Raw genomic sequence first — 20,198 nt, 5'->3', positions numbered from 1 at the left:
AAACTGGAGAATGTTCAAGCTTAGCATCAGCAATTTTCTTAAGAAAATTATTTCAAGTAGGGCTCCTAACGCTGTTGTATATTCAGAGGCAGAGTTTATAACAAGGGGATATAACAAGGCTTAGATATTGGCTAAAAGACAAGAATGTCATTAAGAGCGCAATTGGGGCATAACAAATTTATTTTTTAAATCAGCATTTCATTTGGCTCAAATTATAAATACCAAACTTGGGGAGCAAGGGGAGTCTTCTACAGCTGCAGTTGAATATCTTACCATCAGCGATGTCAGAGAGAAAAGCACCTATTCTAAAAAGTTTATCCCTATGGAGATGGGAGTTGTTGTAATGACGAGGCAGTCGAGTTGTTTGATCATGAACAACTGAATCAGGATGATCTTTACTGGAGTCTAGTCTTGCATTTATACACATTTTTAGTTATCCTCCATCATTGGTTAACTTTGGTTACTGCTTAACTTTCGTTACTGTTTAGCACAGTAATACAATTAATTATCTCTAGTTAAAGTCTAACATATGTTTACTTCCTCTCTCTAATCCTCCTTTAGATTAGTGACTTTGTTTGCCTGAGTTGTATTTGCTTGGAAACATTCTTTATCTGAGGTTTGCCCTCCGAGATTGGAATATTCCTGCAATTACAACTCTACAAGGAGTCTTGAATCATGGGATAGTATCCTACTGTACTGCAATTTTTCCAGAGAAGCTGCTATGAAAATTGGAGTGCTTTTCTGTTTTTGTAGCAAAATAACAGACTGAATGTTGAAATTATGAAACGAATATCAGGGTTTTGATTTTCTACTTGTTTTGCAATTGTTCAAAATGCTCTGTCAGAGAAAAAGTCTGTGTTGCTTTTCTGTTCAATTGGGAAGAAATATGAATTTGTGGTAAAGGTTTATGAAGGTAACTAGAAACTGAGACCTTAAGACAGAGGAAGGAAGCCTTGATGTTTCAGCTCATAGTTAAAATATGCTAGAGCTACAGAAGGATACTATCTCTTTGGGGCTAGCAAATTAGTAGCATCAACAGACAAAGCTGGCAACAAGTTCCTGCTGAAAACAAAACACAAAAAAATTGTTAGGGTACAGTACTGAGCTTAAAGGACCTGACTTGGATGTATGACAGATTCCTATGAGATGGAACCAGCTATGAATTCCAAAGTAGTTCATTTAAACATGAATAAGTGCAATCCCAGAGATCGCAAATTATCTAAACATGACGACATCTGGATTTTGCTTTATGTGCTGGAAAATTATTCTGCTGTTTATTATTTTGGCTGTGTAGCAGTATTAAAAACAGTTGACTTCATTTACCAAAGTGAGATTAGAAGTCAGAGTCTCCCATCTTTAGCCTGATGCCTTAACCACTACAAGTCAATGACTCTCAAATCCTAATATAGTGATTAACAAATAATAATGGCTCTTCTGTCCCCATTTGAATATTGCCAGCTAGGAGGAATCTAATAGACCTTAGACCTTAGACTCTTAGACCTTAGCCTATTGTAAGGAGGCAATGTGGCGTAGTAATTAAGGTGCCAGACTAGGAATTAGGATACAGGTTCTGGATCTCTCTTAGGCTTCGTGTCAATCACCCTCTCACCAAAAATAGCATCAGGCTCTTCAAAAACCCAGCTGAAGAACAACCCTCTTGTTGCATTAGTATGCACTAATAATTCACTATGGGAACTAGACAAGCACAGGACAAATAAGAAGAATCTGCAATTAAGCAGACCAAATGCTAAGACTTTGTTCTGCTCTATTTCAACAAGACAAATTCATCTCCACTGCATATGACATCTTTTTAAATATTTGTAAATCACTATTTTATCTTCCCTTATTTTCCTTTGCGAGTTAAATGCACATAGCATTTGTGTTAAAAATCACTGAAGCCCTTTATTTACAAGTTTTATAAATTATTTCAATAGAAGAAAATTCTGAACAGTGTTTAATCCCCTATCTTCATTAATTCAACTTGGAACTGTTAAAAGTGTGGTTTAATTCACATAGTTTTCAGGTCCAGGATCAACAAGCAGCCAAGAAGTGTCTGTGGATTTAGAATTTTGCCTGCTTCAGCAGCAGGCAGGGTCTTGTAGCAAGGAAATTCAATATGTATGATTTTGTCTTAGCCACAGGGGTTGCAAACCATGGTTCATGTACTACCATAACATAAGCTTACATTCACAGCTTAAGAAAGAAATTCACCAGAAAATTAGACAGTAGTCAGTCACTTTTCTGCAGAAGAAGTATGATATGTTAAGTCTGTCCTAGAGCAGCAGTTGCCAACCGGTGGGCCGTAACCCACAGGTGGTCTGTGAGAAAATTTTGGTGGGCCGCAGAGGAATCTCACCCCCAGAGCCCCTCCCAAAGCAATTAATCCAGGCTGCATGGGAATACAAGGCTGCGCCACCCACATGGCCTGTGGGAATCTTCCCCGCCCACTCACTCCTTACCTGGCAAACTTGCCCACTAAATTGCTATTTTTCCTTCCCCCCCCCCCCCAACCATCATCTGTTCTGCTGTGCTGGGAGATTTAGATTAGCTAGGAAGCAGGCAACCATTGGATTTCTTGCTTTCTAGCTAATCTTTAGATCTTTGGTTCTGCTTTTAAGCACAGCCGTACCTCCCTTAGGACTGAAACTTCTATTATTCAGTTGCAGACTCAGATAGTCGATGGCAGAAAGATAGATCTCTGAATGAATCTGTGATTCTGTGAGCAACTCAATCTGCCTTCCTGCTTTGCCTGATTTTGGGTAAAAGTTGCTCTTTTTTATTAAAAATTCAATATTTACATAAATATTTATAATATTTACATACAAGCCATGCCCAGCCAGTCACATGACCACCAAGCCACACCCAGAAATTAGGCCACGCCCAAGAACTGGTTAAAATGGAATCCCATCCCTGTCTCTCTGTGTGTGTGTGTGTGAGAGAGAGAGAGAGAGAGAGAGGGAGAGGGAGAGGGAGAAGGAGAGGGAGGGAGGTTAGATCAGATCTCTCTCTCTCCCACCGTCAGTCAAAATTCATATTAGTGGTCCCCAGGATTTAAAAGTATGAGTTTGGTGGTCCCTGGGGTCCAAAAGGTTGGCGATCCCTGTCCTAGAGGAATTTCTACTTTTATCAGCAGAATATCTTAGCCTGATGACTGGTATCTCTAACAATTGAGATAGAAGACAGGATTGGCTTCTACCTTGGAAGGACCATATTCCTAATATTCCAACAGTTCATCACTGAGGATCCCTCTTGCCTTGGGGCTGTGGGGAATAGCCTAGCCAATGCATGGCTGTTGTAACCGAAGATCACTTGCTAAGAGTTCTGTACCTGTCCTTTGGATTCTGCTGGACTAAGTAGGTAAGTTGCTAATTTTTTCAAAATTAGCATAAAATTGTTCCAATCAGTGGTGGATTTCAAAAAAATTTCCTACTGGTTTAGTGTGAGTGTGCGCTTTGCCCACATGCGTTTCAAACTCACCTTCTGCTGTAAGCCCTGTGTGTAAAACAGCTGATGCGCAGCGATCGGCTGTGCTACACGAAGCAGCTGAGGTTGAAAATCAGGAAATAGAGGTCAGTATAGAGACGGGGCCGGTGGGAGGGCCCAGCAGCCGATCATCGGGGCCAACCGGTTCTCTCACAGATGAACTGGGCCAAACTGGGAGAATACCATCACTGGTTCCAATGCTGCCTCCCCCCCACCTCCACTCAGATTAAAAAGTGGTATCTTTTGTGACAAGGACCCTTAGTGATAGCCAGTCAGAGAAGGTAAGCAAAAATATTTTGTTCCTATTGACACATGAATCCAGAAGGAGTGGCTCAAGGGAGGTAGCTGCTGCTTATGTTCTGCTTTAGGCAGTCAGACCCGCTGTGGAATTTTGTAGTCTTGCTGCACTTGGAAAGAAAGAAATCATAGAAGGCTGACCTAGTACAAGCACTTTTGTTGCCTTGATAGTCATCAAGTTCCAATGAACTGTAGTTTTCAAACAAAATCAAAATCATCTGATAGAACAGGTTTCAAACATCACACTAAAACACTCTGTATTCATCATGCCTTTTTAATAAGGCTCAAGTGGCTGGGTTCCCTCGTTGCGAAAAGGCATGGATTAAAGTAGCTGAGTCAGAAACAGATGGGCTTATCCAATGTTAGAACTATACAAATCATATTATGGCCTAGAGTGGTGAATCTCTTGTTTATTTTCCTGATTTTTTTCACTGCTCTGGACAACTAATAGGATGTAGCAGACTTGGTTATTTAAATACACTCAGCTGTGTATTTATGAAACTAGGGGAAACTTTAAAAGGGACAGAAAACCATGGTGAATTCTCCTTTCATGTATAGCTTGTTTTCCTTTTCTTCCCTATGAATTGTTCTCAGATAAGCTCCAATAATGGAAATGAAATTTAATTTTACGGTCTGAAATATCACTCTAAAAATGCAAACACGTGCCAATGCTGAATTTGACTGTAGATCAGGAAAATGTGGATTGCTTTAGACTGAAATTACAATCTGTTGTACTTTACATGGTCAATTATAACTTCAAATAAAAAGTAACTGATGTAAAATCTTCAACACCCAAAATAAATCCAGCCTTTTAAAGCTTGCTTTGCTCCAATTCTATTACATCAAAATCTCACTATACAGTACAATATTAGTCTGTTATCTTTATTTTGAAGTACAAGATAGCCTTTAGTATTATTTTTGAAAACATTTGCAGCTTCTTAAAAATAATTCTGATATTATTCTACATCTTGTCCAAAGTTCTTTTGAAGACAGGATAGTTCAGTGTTGATATTAACAACTGAGCATCTTTTTTGTATTCCTGGGCTTAAAAAGATACTGAAATTATGGTGCTAAAATATTGTGATTATTTTTTTAAAGGAATTCCAAAATAGAATTAATGCTTATTCACTAGATTGTTCAAAAAAACGTTTTGGAAAACTGCTAGTGACAAAATAATGTAACACTGACTAAAGAAGGCCTTTAGGCCCAATGTCCTACTTCAGCACACTGGACACAAATCAGACACTTTTGTATGTAATATACTGTTATAATCCAACCTACAATTAATAATTCAGTGTAATTAATAATTCATGTATACAGAAAACTGAGAAAATCATGTACATTTAATCAGTCAAATGGTGCATGTAAAATAATTTTTGGAATGATATTAGCTTGAAGGTAACAATAGTTGATAGATGACTGAATGAGAAACAGAAGACCAGGTCTAGGCAGTAAGGTGATATTCACATATTAATAAAGTATTGTTCCCCCTCCACTGGCAAGAAAGAGCATTGCATCTTAAAACAAAATTATCAGAATCACACAGGCGTTCCTCACCAGTAGCAATGACGGACTGGCAACTTTGTTGCTAAGTAGCAAAATAATTGTGGCCTCACATGGTCATGCCCTACCTATATCCCTTTCAGTGGTGGTTATCAAGCGAGGAACTTAATGAACCTGCAACTTCAGGCTGGCTTTCCCATTGACACAAGCTGTGAAGGGCACAAAAGGCAGTCTTACCTGCAGGATGCTACAGTCATTGCAAATGTGCATGGCCTGCCAAGCACTTGAATCATGATCATACGACTTTGAGGGTGCAACAGTAGCAATTTTAAGGACTTGTCGCAATTCTCTATTTTCAATGCCATTGCAAGTTTGAAGTTGCTGAATCAGCAGCCAATAAGCAAGGACTACTATGTTGTATTAGGATTGTTCGTTATGTTTCTATTTTGAGAATAATTGATACCTTTTCCCAGTTTTTCATAAAAGTTTAATAATACAAAATACAGGAAAAGCCATTTGTTCCACAGATACCAGAGATAGTCACTAATATACTAACAATTGTCAGCTATATACACGAGTACAAGGAGCAGATTCTCTACTTTCGTTGAGGTTAATAGGGTAGATAATTAGCCATTTATTCAGATCCACACAATTCAAAATAAAAGACTTATGAAATGAGGCAATAAACCAATCTGTTCACAACTTGGCTATTCTTTAAATAAGAAATGGCAAAGATTGCTCTGTCATATGTTTACAGTATATGCTTTTTTTGTACAAAACACAACATTCAACATTTATTTCTGTTTGGAGAAATATTCTTTACTCTGCTTGACATCTGGCTTGATAGTGTCACTTCCAGGTTGCCAACCAGCTGGGCACACTAAAGAAAATACATTTTGAGTCAAAAACTGAGTTGCATGTTCGTAACTAGATCAATACCCCCAACCTTGCAGTACTAGAATTGTATCAGCTTACATCTTAATCATAAAAATACAATACAGGTGACAGCTGCAATCTATTTTTAATGTGTGGAAAAAGTACTAAAAATTCTCATGTATTCATATCTATGTATTCTAAAAATATTTTTTTGGTATGTCGACAAGATAGCAATAGCACTTAGACTTATATATCCCTTTACAGCCCTCTCTAAGCAGCTTAGGTCAGCATATTGATTCCAACAATCTGGTTCTTCATTTTACTGATCTCAGAAGGATGGAAGGCTGAGTCAACCTTGACCCTGATGAGATTTGAACTGCCAAATTGCAGGCAGCCAGCAGGCAGAAGTAACCTGCAATACTGCACTCTAACCACTACATCACCGTGGCTCAAGATGTTACTAGTACATTTTTTTTTTTGTTCCGTTCAATCATGTCCAGTTCTCAAGAACTGCCTGGACAAGTTCACCACAGTTTTCCAGAAATAGTTTACCTTGCCTCTCTCCTACAGCTGAGTGAAAATGGCTGTCCCACATTCACCTAGCTGGCTTCATGCCTAAGGCAGGACTAGAAATCACAGTGTCTCGATTTCTAGCCTGATCCTAATCACTACACCAAACTGGCTCTCAGTGCATGTTCTGGCTAACCAATTCATTCCATTTCCTGCTTTACCAATATAAGCTGGCAAATATAAAGTTTTGTTCCCCTAAGTTTTGTTTGCTGCTAGAGCCCACTGGAGGTTAGGAGGCCAATACATTTTTTAAAAGTATAACTAATCTCACCTTCTCCATGTTTGTCGGTAAACTGAAAAGCCTGAACTAGCCTGAGTGTCTCATCAACTGAACGACCAACAGGCAGATCGTTGATTGTGATCTGACGCAAGATCCCCTTATCATCAATGATAAAGAGGCCCCTAAAATAGAAAAAAAATAAAGAAAAGTTAGTGCAAACACCAATTCAACTTTCTCTGAATTTATTTTTAGAATGCGTGTCACAGGAAATATCAAATATAAGGCACTTATTTCTGCATGTGCTATGTGAAACATTAGCTTCTTGCAGAATTCCCTAGCTTGAATAGTATTAGATAAGAAACCATGGGTGAGATATAATGAACCTTGCCTAATACTATTCATCAAACTTGCATTGCTCTCCAACCCTAGAAGGCAGTGAATAAATTAAAAACATAATACAAACACTATTTAAAATAACACTGAAACATCTAAAACTTACATTCATCCATTAACCACTCTGTGCCAGAACTGTTGATATCCTGGCCCCTATGCACCTGTAGAAAAGCCAGGTTTTCACAGCTTTTCCTACAAGCCAAAAGTATCTGCACCATCTGTATCCTGGGGCTGGAGGGATGGCGTGAGACAATTCCATAAAGGCAGGCATGATGAGAGAAAGCATATTTCTGAGACCCCTGTCAGACAGCATTCTTTCACTAGCGGGACTCATCTATGTCCATCCTGCATTGCAGGAACTATCAGGGATAGGCAGGTCTGCAAGTAACCTGGCCCCAGGCCATGTAGGTTTTGAAAAGTGACAACCATCACCGGGAATTGCCTTTCAAAGTCTACTGAGAGCAGCACAGGTTACACAAGGTGTATTCAAATGCATTCACTACATACACACACACAAACTGTGCTACTGTATTCTGAACTAGATATTTTCAAATGCTTTTCATGGGCAGCCCAATTTACAGCATACTGGAATAGTCACTTGAGAGGTGAATGACTGAGTGACCTTGAGCAGTACCCCCAATTTAGGGAAGCGTACAACTGGCACACAATATACGTGCAAAGGTCTTGAAAGATGGAAAAATAACTAAATATGATGATTAGATGTACATGGGGACCCTAAAACTCATAGTCACTCAGCCTTATTAGGGTTGAGCCAATGTTGATACTTCCTATCTAGCTATTCCCTGCCTGGCCATAGGAAAGTACCCTGAAGGCATCATAGTCATTCTGCTTTGTCCCCCCAAACTGGCAAGGAAAACCACTGAATAGAAGACAAAAAGTATCAACTTTACATCTATGATCAAGAGTTTGACAAGCTTACATACATTACACGTTACTTGAAAGTTATCAGAATATCACTTTTTTTCCTATTATCACTTGTCAGTAGTTTTAATATCACTATTAATATCTTTATTTAATACACTCACCAGGGTATAAAGAAAATTAGTAGGCATTCATAGCTTTATCCTCTGAGAATTTATCTAATTCCCTTTAAAGTAATCAAAATTGGCGACCAACCCTTGGAGTTTGAAAGTAGTACATTCCAGTTCCACGTATTGTATAAAGAATTTAAACAAGAGGCAACATGGAACCCAGTAATGTCACTACAACTCAACCAGCCATGAAAAACATTAGAACATGTTTATTAGATTTTTGCTCTGCTTTTACTTTTTTCAGTTCAAAGTGTTATACTTATTTATGCTCTTGCCTCCCATTTTTCACACAACCCCACAAGAACGACTGGCCTTAAGTCACCTAGCTGGCTTTCATGCCTAAGGAAGTACTACAACTCATCCTTTCAGTTTTGATTTTTTCCCCTGCTGAAACAAATAGAACTCTGAGCAAAGTTTCCACATATTATAAGGAATTAGTTCACATTCCTTATTTACATACATTCCTTACATAACTAATTCTTCCTACAAAGGGAAGCAAGAATTATTTTAAGTAGAGTCTATCTGAACTTGATAACATACACTCAGATTCATTGAAACTACTACTAGATAAACGTAGACTTGAAAACAGGATAAATGATGACTGCATTTAAACATAAGCACTGATAACTTAAAACCATGAATTACTGAAGATCAGCAAAATCTTTGTTAACACACCAACAATTCAATGGGAATGAATTTAATTTTTAAAAAATTATCTGAAGGGGGAAATAGGTTATCTGCTTGAAGAATACAAATCAGATAGAGATTGTTCCGTTACCTGAAAGAAATGCCTTCATCGTCCTTTAGTACACCATAATCCTTAGCAATTAGATGTTTTGTGTCAGAAACCAGAGGAATGCGCATACTGCCTAGCCCACCCTGTTTTTTGGGAGTGTTGATCCTTTAAGAAAAGTTCAAGAAAGAATTCAAAAATTGGCATAGTTTTTCAAATAAATATTTTTAAAATGATCAATCACAACTGAAGCACAAATGTGAAAACATATAAAGTATTTTAGCAAGATAAAGCTTGCTGATTAAATCACTTCCGGGCAGTTGTTCATTTCACTTGCACCAATGTCTTCCAACCTGGACCTTTTCATCAAGTGTAAACCACACTTAACTCAAAGGTTTGCTTTGAATAGAAACATACAGGTTTCTACCATTATCAGAAAAAGCTCTTTGACAGGATGAAAGCCCCAAACCCAAAATTCTTACCAGGCTAGATGGCAAAAATGAGAATCAACCGACACGCCAATCACCTCACAATTTATCTTCTTGAATTCATCAGAACGGTCACTGAATGAAATAATTTCAGTTGGGCAGACAAAGGTGAAATCAAGAGGATAGAAGAAGAATACAACGTATTTCCCTAGGAAGAAGTTGAAAAGGCAGTCAGTAGCATGTAAACATTTCTTTCATACTCAAATTGGTATAGTTACAGCAAGTTATAATTACTAAGGATGTGCATAAAATGGAAAGCATTTCAAAACCAAACCAAACTTGTATTCTACAAGTTCTGCCAGAACCATTTTGGATTTGCCATGGGTTGGCTGAAACAAATTCAGTGGTCATTCAAGGGCTTTGTTCTGTGTCCTTATACTTCCATTACCTTTGATGAATTTTTGCCCTATATTAATGTATTAATCAGAACAAAGCAGCCTCAATTCCATTCAGAATTTGGACCGAAACTTCCAAAAACATGCATTTTAAGTCAGCCACAGATCATCCAAAAGCATGCAAGGCATACTTTTGCACATTCCTAGTATTAAATTCTGTATTCCAAAATTCAAATATTAGAGCAATTTTATGGCATCTCTGCAGATTTACTCATTGCCAAACAGCGCAAAAGGTACCTGGTACAACTGAGAATGATCTACAATTATCAAAAGTTCTCCTTGCTGCTAAGCAGCCATGTTTGTGGGTGCTTCATACACAACTCTATAAAACAGGCACTTATACTTAAAAGTATGCAAGTTTCAACACAAAAGTATCAAACTCCAGATAAGATAGTGTATTATTCCTTCACTAACCAATTATGTTACATACTTATCAATTGCCAGCATAATTCAGCTGTTGGCTTTCAGCTGTAGTAACTAAAAGTCAAGATAAGTTAAAGTAGATGCTATCAATATAGTGCTCCCACACCCTTCAGTTCTCTGTTCTCTCAACATTGAAAAACAATCTGGACTTCCGGTTTGAAGGGCTTCGGCGACAAAGAAATCTGCGATTGTGCGCAGTTTCTGTCTGGGCTCACTGCTGGAGCGCCCCGAGCTGGCTGGTTTCAGGGCTAAGCCACCCCACAGAGGTGGTGAAGAGGGAGGAGACCGCCAGCAGGGTCAAGGAGAGCCACATCTCTCCTCCTCAGCTAGCCATTACTCCCTTTCCCGAAGGCGGTTGCAGCGGTGGTCAGAAATGGCCACCACAAAGAAGAACTTGACCAGAAAAGAATGTGCAGGAGGAAGATAAGAAGTGAAAGTTTTGGCTGACTGGGTTAAATTGTAAAAGCAACAACTAAGGTACCCTGGAATTTAAACTTACAAAAAATAACATTGCTCCCAAAGAAGAGTCGGAAGCAGCGAAGGAAAGTGAAAAGGGAAAGGTTTGCCTTTTTTTTTCCTTCTCTCTCCTTCCCTATACTGACAACTAAGAGACTTAAATAAGAAATGGAAAAATCCGCTTTGACATCAATAGGCAATTAAGCTGAAAATAAAACAAAATGCCAAAGGGATAATAAAGATTTCTGGACATTAAAAACTTTCTTTTTCATAAGCAAGAAGGGAGAGAAAAAGAATAAGGGCAGGATCTGGAAGAGGGAGGAGACTGCCTGGAATTAAAAAGAATCTACAGTAAAACTTCAACAAGACTTCTAAAAGATACATTTTAACTGAAACTTTGCAATTAAATAGTAACCCCAGGAAGTGAAAAAAAAAAGATCAAAAAAGAAACAGCTTGCGTGTATTTGGATTATTTGGTGATCTTTAGATTTTTGGTTATTATATTTGAATGATTAAAATCAGTGGTTGTTTAAAAATTTATACAATGGCACCACTTCTGGATGAATTGAAAATGGAACTTAAAAAGTACAAAGAAGATGCACAAGAAGGGAAGGGTTCTTTTGGCTTCGTTTTTCAATTCTTAGAAATGGAGATTTGGAACTATGAGAAACAACAAGACTGCAAAACAAGAAGACTGGGACAAAGAAGAAGCCATCTTTAATGAACAAGTAATTCTATGTGGGGAAGAAAAAGGAAAGGGGGGAAAGAGAATGGAGAAATTAAGACTTAAAAAAACAACCAAAGAAAAGAAAAATAATTCAAAAAATAAGTATAATACTGGAAAGCAACAGAAGAAGGGAATACAGAAGAGAGAAATAGAGGTAGAGAGACAAGGGGGTAAAAAGGGGAGAGAGAAAAAGAGAGGGAAGAAGGAAAGGAAAAGAAGTTACAAAGGACTGGAGCAAGATATAGAGAAACAGGACCTATTTAGAGATAATGGGTGAAAATCTAACTGATAGAGGGATTCTGTAAAGGTACATAAGATTGTATTGTTATATTAGTAATAGAAACAACTTTAGAAAATTGGAAACAACGTACGATTAAAATGAGGGATAAAATAGTGTAATTTAGTGAAATGTTTGTGAATAAAATAAGTGAAATAAAATAAACGAGAAAATTGAATTAGGAAGGAATGGGAACATTTTAATTAATGTTTTATAAAATATAAGTGAAGAGGGGGGGAATTAACTGTGGAAAGCTTATAACTGTTCCCATAGAAGTATATTTAATTGAAAAGTAATGTTAAAGATGTTAAGACTTTAATGAATATTAATATTAATGATAGAATTGAATTGGAATGGAATGTTGTTTTAATTATATACATTTATAATTTTTTTCTTTTTTTAAGAATACAGTGTGTATTTTAAGAATGTACCAAGCAGAATCCGAATGGAAATTATGAATTATATTGAATGTTATAACTTTAGGGAAAAAAATATAAAGGCGTCATACTCCAATCAGTAACTACAGGAGAAGTTTTGTTTAATGAGAAAAGATAACAGGTAATTGAAACAGGACAGATAAAAAATATAAATACAATGATTTGAATTGAGATAATTAAAATAAAATTGAGAAAATTAAAAGAGGGGAGAAGCTATGCAGAAAATGTAAAATAGTAATAAGATATGGTATAGAATATAAAAATGAGCATGAACCTGAATTTGTGTCTGTACGAAGAAATGTAACCCGGGATTATGCTGCTTTCAAAAAAGATGTTTTACTTGTATTTTTTTTTCTCTTTGTGAAAACTCAAAAAAAATTTACAAAAAAAAAACATTGAAAAATAATCTAAAGCCATATTTCTGTAGTAATGTGCTGAGGGCCACAATGTTGCCAAATAACAATCTGGATTTATTCAGTGGGCTTCCACTATCAATTAGATTCTTGGAAGCATCAGGTTCTTGTTTCTCCATTGCCAAATAACATTTGGCTGAGTCATAATCAGCATAGCATTTTGACACTGAGCAGACTTTCCAACCATAATTAATATCAAATAAAAGGAGAACTGGCTTGTTTTGCTTTTGGGGTTGTGTTTTTCCTGCCAAAGGCAGTAGAATATTGGCTCTCAGAACTGCTCTCCTAAACCCAGCCTTGAGACCAACTATATCTGGCAGAATTGTAAAGTAAGCCATATTTAATCCTCTTCCCCGCCTCTCTCTCTCTCTCTCTCTCTCTGTGTGTGTGTGTGTGTGTGTGTGTGTGTGTGTGTGTGTATAACACAAAGTATATATATATATGATAAAAGAACCAATTGCTACAATTATCTCATTTCACTGGTGAGACAAGCATACCATTTCTTCCATACTTATAGGCAAACTGCCTACTACATTCAGCTGGCTAATTTGGGCTTCAAAAGTGGACACCTCGCCCATTTCCAAGATACCATCCTATTTATTAGAACTATAATATATCCTGTTCAAAAGACGATCTATCTCATCTTCTGAGCAGGATCTCAGCACTAAATATACACACCTGCCCCCAAAAGTTGTTCTTTTAGACCACCATTCTAGAAGCAGCGAACTACTTATTTACAATACTTTAACATCCTAAATATATAGTCTTGTTTCTCATAGTTTAAATGTTGTTCCCTGAATATGCGTAATGCATTTTGGTACAAACCAGTTGTGAGATGCTCAAACTATATTTTTGTAACCTTAAATAGAATATTTCAGAAGCAAAGATCTTGTTTTTTTGACCAAGATCCTATTTATCTACATAATGTTCTACAACATCACCTCCTCCAATCCAACAAGCTTTATTAGACTTACCTTTGTAATCAGAAAGTTTAATATCTTTGAACTGCCCATCTGGCATTACTGCTGTGGCTTTGAAGTCTGGGGCTGGTTTCCCAATGAAAGCATTTCCTGATGACATTCTGACTGAAGGTTAAGAGAGAGAGAGAGAGAAATTATTAGCAAATGTTTTGCTGTCACCTGAAATAGCATTGATAATACAGCTGGCCAAACTATTCAGAACTTCAGAAATTTTAGCAGCTGAAATTTAAAAAGAAAAATGGTAAGCCTTTAAAAAAAACCATTCATGTTAAAATTCATCTATATACCAGCTACCCAAACTACAGATTAAATGCTTTTGTTAATACAGATTTTCCTGAATACAGGACAGCATTTTTTTCTACATTCATCACCATTAACTAGGGATGAGAGTATGACCTAGGAAACCATATATTTTAGCTGGCTTAATTTTTAAAATTGAATTTTAAATCATACACATGGCCTAAAATTCTTCATACAGTACATCCTTCTGCTAATCTTGGCTGCATAGATTTTACAATTCCTAATCTTATCAAGCACAAACTTCTGGCATATTTACCACATATTTTGAGACCCAGCAAAAGCCAAGCATTGTAGACAAATAGTGTTTGGAGATTCTGCTAACAGTACCAATCCAATTTATATATTCAAGTCCTAATCTGTACCAAGTATAAAAAACAATTAAATCTACATTACCTTTACCCCAAACTAACCCCTTTAACCTCCATAATCCTCAGGTGCTGGCCCTATTGGCCAGGAAAGAAAATGTATGTAATATATGTAAATATTCCCAATGTTACAAACCCTGGGGAATTAAGAGTACAATCTGACATAATCCAAGGTGTAACCAGCTTTTTATAAAAAGTTCACTGTGTACATTTGTGCAAGCTAGCCATTACTTTCTGAAACAATTCTAAATATTGCTCAATTCAGCAAGTTTTTTTTAAATCTTAAAGGCATTCTTTAAACAATCCAAGTTCAGATGGATTTACTCTGGGGGAACAAATTTCGTTTCCCATTATGTAATTACCGAAAATTGAAACCCTTGAAGAGGAAGTTAAGTTTATGAATTGGCTTTCACCATCTCACGGCTGTTGCAAATTTTATCTCTCAAATTCCAAGGAGTTCAATGACTTTTTTTTTTTTCTCCAATTCAGTTTGGAAAGATCGCAGCCTTTATCTCGGGTTTTTTTTTTTTGGTTTTTTTTTTTACCCTTAACTGCAAGCACGAACGAACTTGCACATCACGCTGACCTCCGAACTGCTGAAATGTTAACGTACCCAGCAAATAAAAACAGTCTAGGTTAAAACTAAAACAAACCAACCCTGGATCTTCAATGAGAAAACAAATAGATGAAAACGCCTAGCAACCCTCCCCAAGGAGCTCCAACCAGCCCGAGTCCTCCGCTTCTAGCCGAGCACCCGAGCGTCTCTGCAAAGGAAACTCGTCTTTAACGGTCTCCTGGTTTAAATAGCTCATTGTAAAAACCTCCAGCTGATTTCAACCGCAACATCGTTACAAGAAATGCAAAACCCTTTAGAGGTGCAATTTAATTCAATAATCTAAGACGCAGCGCAATCCGTGGCCCCAATGCCGTGCAAGTAACCGTCTTTCTGTGGTTTCAACCAGATTTTTTTCTCTTCCGCCCCCGCCCTGTTAAGCCAAGAAAGAGGCACCTGCTGCGAGAAAGCCAACAAAAACTTCCAACTATGCAACAGCTAAAGTAAAACCTATCGCTTTCATTATACATACATATATATATATAAGGTCTCCTTGCTCCTCCAACATGCAATAAAATATCACCGAAAAACTAAGTTTGATTTCCTCCCCCCCTTGCTTGGGGAGAAGCTGTTCCACAAATCCATCCCCGGCTATAAAAAGGAACCTCCCGCCACCCCGGCTCTTAACCAGCTGCAGTTACCTAAAGCGAATCGAGAAGCAAACCCTGAGAAAAGCTCGACCAGTAAAAGCTAGAGAGGAAGCGCAGGGAGTTACCTGCTTTTATACCGTCCGAAATCTCGCGAAGGAAGTGACGCAAAGCCGGGGATCCTATCGGTTGGCTCTTTTTCTCCCGCTCTCTTCCCGCCCATTGCTAGGAGCTGCAGCGCCAGCATGACTTTGCAAATTTGCTGTTCCACAGCCCTGGCCGCGGATGGATGGCTGTCTAGTAGAGCATCAGATTAAAATTCGGAGTGATGGGAGGATAAATGAATTAATAGAATTTAGGGCAGTCTTCCCGGATTTTGGTGCTTTTTCCTGCGTGGGGAGCCCTCCCCCCCGTTGTTCTTTTGGCACCCTTATCAAATATTACTAATATGTCTAATTACAGTGTTAAGTCATTAATTAGATGTCCCTGCGTTAATGAAACCTTGTTGTGTAATCAGTGTACATCAAAATGCACAGTCATGAGGAATCGGCCTTTTCCTAAATAAAAAGGGACATTTGTCATACACATCAGAGCATGCTTTCTTTCAAAAGGCAACTGGACTTTTTGCTAGCTTTTTTAGTTCTGACTGACTGGTGGAGAATGGAAGGATTTATATTCCTTGCAGTCATGTGGTCCTTAGCCTCCTTTCTGAGAACAGTTGAGGTCACCTGGTCACTCCACCATTCAGTCATAACTGAACAAGCTTCTTGGATGAAAAACAATACGTCTTCTAGCAAAACTGGGAAGTCCAGTTGCCTTTTGAAAGAGCATCTTCCGGACAACCATGACTGGAGTGAATGAGAATCTCCATAGATATTACACATCAGCATTCTTACCCTGGTTTATAGTTTAGCATCTCATAATTGTGTTTAAGACCCAAGGCAATTTGTTTGGTCAGTTCAGGTGATAATGCTATCTTGAAAAGTATTTACTAACATAACCAAACCTAGGTTGCACAGTGTGCTAGCAGGGATCGCACAACACATACAAACTGGCAATTATATTCAACCTTGAATAGTTAAAATGGTATACAAAACTTCAGTTGCTTAACCAATTGTAATAGCCAGATTCACATGTAGCAATCTGTCTCTGGTGTCTTTATCCTTTATGTGGTGGGAAAATGGACTGTAACAGAGGTGGTATTCAGCAGGTTCTGACCAGTTCTGGAGAACCAGAAATTTTGAGTAATTCGGAGAACCGGCAAATACCACCTCTGACTAGAGATATTACAGTATCCTTCCACTGCAATTCCCACAGAACCGGTAGTAAAAAAAATTGAATCTCACCACTGGACTATAAGTATGGACTTGGAAAAGCTCAGCACAGTGAAGGATGAAATAAATTGACTATAGGTTAACATCTTAGACACTGGTGAATTGAAAATAATTGGAATTCACACTTTCAGTCAGAAGACCATTCTATGTACGACTTGGAAAAGCAAGAAATAAATGGTATACTGCTTTCATAATTGGAAAAAATCTAGAAAAGACAATATTTGAGTACCATGCAATCAGTGACTGAATAATGTCAATTGGACTTCTCAGAAACAGTTTGATATGACAGTTATTGAAGTTTATGCTTCAAATTCTGATGCAAAAGAGGAGGGGTTGATGACTATTATGATCAAATTCAATCTGAAATTGACATAATATGCAAGTTTATGTTCTTTGTGATAGAGACTGATCTTCTAAGATAGGGAAATATAAAATATTATTAGATTGTATGGCCTAGGAAACAGAAATTAACTAGGAGAATGACGTACCAGTTTTTGTCAGTCCAGTTATTTCTTTATTGCTAACATAATGTATTTATTGCTAAGAATCAAAATGAAACCTAACTAAAGGTAGTCCTTCACTTATGACAATAATGGACTGGAAATCCAGTTATGTTTACAATCATAAGTGGAGGTAACCTGTTAGTGGAAATAATTTTCCAACCTTTCCCACAGCAGTTGTTAAACAAACACTGTGGCCATTAAGCAAACCCATTTGTTTAAACTCGAAAAGTATCTTGAAACTTTTGTTGTAAAATGCAACACTTAAGCAACAGTATAGTCATATGTCTTTACTGAACTATACAAGTTAAGATATCAATTAATCAGGGCACAGCCATAAATTCAAATGTTGGATATGTAGAAAAGGTCTATGGAAGATTCTCCCCAGGATATTGGGTATCTACTCTCCTAGTATTTAAAAAATGATAGAACTGTATCTTCTTTTACCAATGTTTTAGTGTCTGTCTTAAGTAATTTTTATTTTTAATTGCATTGATATGGATTTTTATATTTTATTTGTTGTTTATAAGTTGTCTTAAATTTCAATATAAACAGAAGAGTGCATATCAATATGTACATTCCACATACATTCAGTAAAAACTAGTAAGCTATACAACATGGTTTGCAAACCAAAGTGGGTAGCACAGTAAAGTTTTTTTTCTTACTGCTGAATTAAATTGCATTTAATTGATCAATTGCAAATTGATCTTAAGTTAGTATAAAATTATGCTACTATAAATATAACATTCCTACTCCTAATCCCTATCTGACATTCAAACACACCTTTGTTTGGGCATGTTTCTGAACTATGGCATTCTGGGTTTGTACATAATATGCAATGCAATTAGTTTGATTCTCTGAATTTGTCATCTATTTCTAAGTATCACCAACCAGTCCAAAACTGCTATCATTTAGGAGGGACTGATGTATGTTTAGACAGGTAACTTCACCCACTCCTGCCTCTGTATAGCAAAACAAAAGAACTGGGATCTTCTTGTCAAATTCACAAGTTTCCTGAAGTGTTTAGTAGGACTGTGGAGGTGTGCAGCTTTGAACAAAGCCAAGGTTTGGGAGTTGCGGAACAGCTCTTCAGCAGGCTTGTTTGGATTAGGTGTTCCAAACCACTGTTTCTCCTGTTTTCAGAACGTACCAGTCTTTGAAAACCCAGCAGCTCCCCAACTCTTTCTGTGAGAAAGAGTGGTGGTAGAAAAGTGTCTGGATCCCAGATGGAAGAAATATCCATATCAGTGGCTGCAGTGGCTAATAGACCCTCAGTTAATCCAATCCCATATGATTTATCTGAGAGTACTACCAACTGTCTGAGGAATCAAGCCTGTCAGATTTGACACACATGAGAACTGCTTCTGGGTACTCTTAGCCTAAGAAAACACTACTTTTAATAACAATATAGCAAATAATGATGTATGTTTGTCTCATGCATTAGATAAAGACAAAATGAAGGTAGCACCTTTATTAAATGTGTGTGGAGGAAGGTCCTAAGCCAAAACTTTAATGATTGCCATACTTCTGCTTTAGCTCATGTTAGTTAGGCTTCCCAATCTGCATATTTTCTATTGAAATTTCAATTGTATTTGTTTCATTTTATGTGTAAGCTATTACAAGCACAATTATTAAATAAACAGAAAATTGGATGTTGCTATCAACCATTGAGTCATACAACGAAAAAAAGAATGTTGACATATTTTTTTACTACATGAAAACCTACAACCTTTTTTACTCCAACATCTTAGCTAGATTCATACAATGCTAAGTTATTAATATTCAATAAACTTTCATTATATAGGCCACAATTTTCTACATTGACATTTTGTATTAAATTAAAGCAAAAACTACTTTAATATGCTTCATCTATCTAGCCATTAAATAAGTATGATTTCAACATGCCATTTCTCTCTTCCCTCTGACTTCCTTTTTAAACCATCCTGTCAAATAGTTTTGAAAATCCAAATTCTTGCTTATTATTTTATGATTGTGAGTAGATCTAAGGAAAATAGGTTTACTGTAGAATTCGAACTTTTTCATCCTATGCAATGGAATTCAGTTTATGTTAAATTACCAGTATTATTGACAAGATATCTGGATTTACATGATACACAAGGTCATCTATACAACTATGTTTTAGCTTAATGAATTCTATGCCAGCCTCATGTTTGTTATAGTTCAGTGTGCCATGAGAATCCAGTAAACTGAGAAAATCATGGTTAAATATTCCATGGTAAACCATATGTGCAAATGCATGTGTTATTTGTCTATAAGATCCAATCTGAGTCAGTCACTGGAACCAGAGGTTTATTCTTCCAAGCTTTTGGAGCCCATCCTCATGGAACTTCTCTTTCCAGAAAGTGTGCATCAGGCTGTTCTACACGTTATATTTATATTGCGCCTGGTTTATTTTTCTATAAATGATGCAATTCAACAATTATGCATTTAATGATACTTGAATCCATTTTTGCTCTAGCATCCATGGGGTTAGTTTAGGGTTCAGTGTGGCATGAAAACTCTGAAGTACTTATTTTTTTCCTGTAGTAATTTTTTTTTCTTATTTGTTCTTCAATTTATTTTCCTACTCAACTTTTCTTTCCCTTGGGTCATGTCTCATTTGCTGTTATCATAACAGGTATGTAACGCTGAGGTATAACAATGTGAAAGGCAAACTGGGATTTGCTTCTCTACATTTCAGAATTATGGATTTGGGCCAAATCCATGGAGCACTTGTGATGGTAGACTGAGAGTATAATAATAAATCATTTCAGAA

General features: G+C 37.0%; 1 protein-coding gene across 1 annotated transcript; it reads right to left on the bottom strand.

Moving 5' to 3' along the window:
- Positions 1 to 5,747: 5,747 nt before the first annotated feature.
- Positions 5,748 to 15,747, bottom strand: PRDX1 (peroxiredoxin 1). Its single transcript, XM_087929809.1, has 6 exons — positions 15,643 to 15,747; positions 13,718 to 13,828; positions 9,610 to 9,763; positions 9,173 to 9,295; positions 7,001 to 7,131; positions 5,748 to 6,163 (listed from the first exon to the last, which is right to left on the bottom strand). The coding sequence occupies exons 2-6, from the start codon at positions 13,821 to 13,823 to the stop codon at positions 6,078 to 6,080; spliced, it is 600 nt and encodes a 199-aa protein (XP_087785935.1). The 5' UTR covers positions 13,824 to 13,828; positions 15,643 to 15,747; the 3' UTR covers positions 5,748 to 6,077.
- Positions 15,748 to 20,198: the final 4,451 nt, after the last annotated feature.

This window comes from Pseudonaja textilis, chromosome 3, assembly GCF_049901715.1.
Source record: "Pseudonaja textilis isolate UNSWEBS1 chromosome 3, rPseTex1.2, whole genome shotgun sequence".
Classification (NCBI taxonomy): domain Eukaryota; kingdom Metazoa; phylum Chordata; class Lepidosauria; order Squamata; family Elapidae; genus Pseudonaja; species Pseudonaja textilis.
The sequence above is the reverse complement of the archived record's forward strand: the minus strand, read 5'-3'. Positions and strand labels throughout refer to the sequence as shown.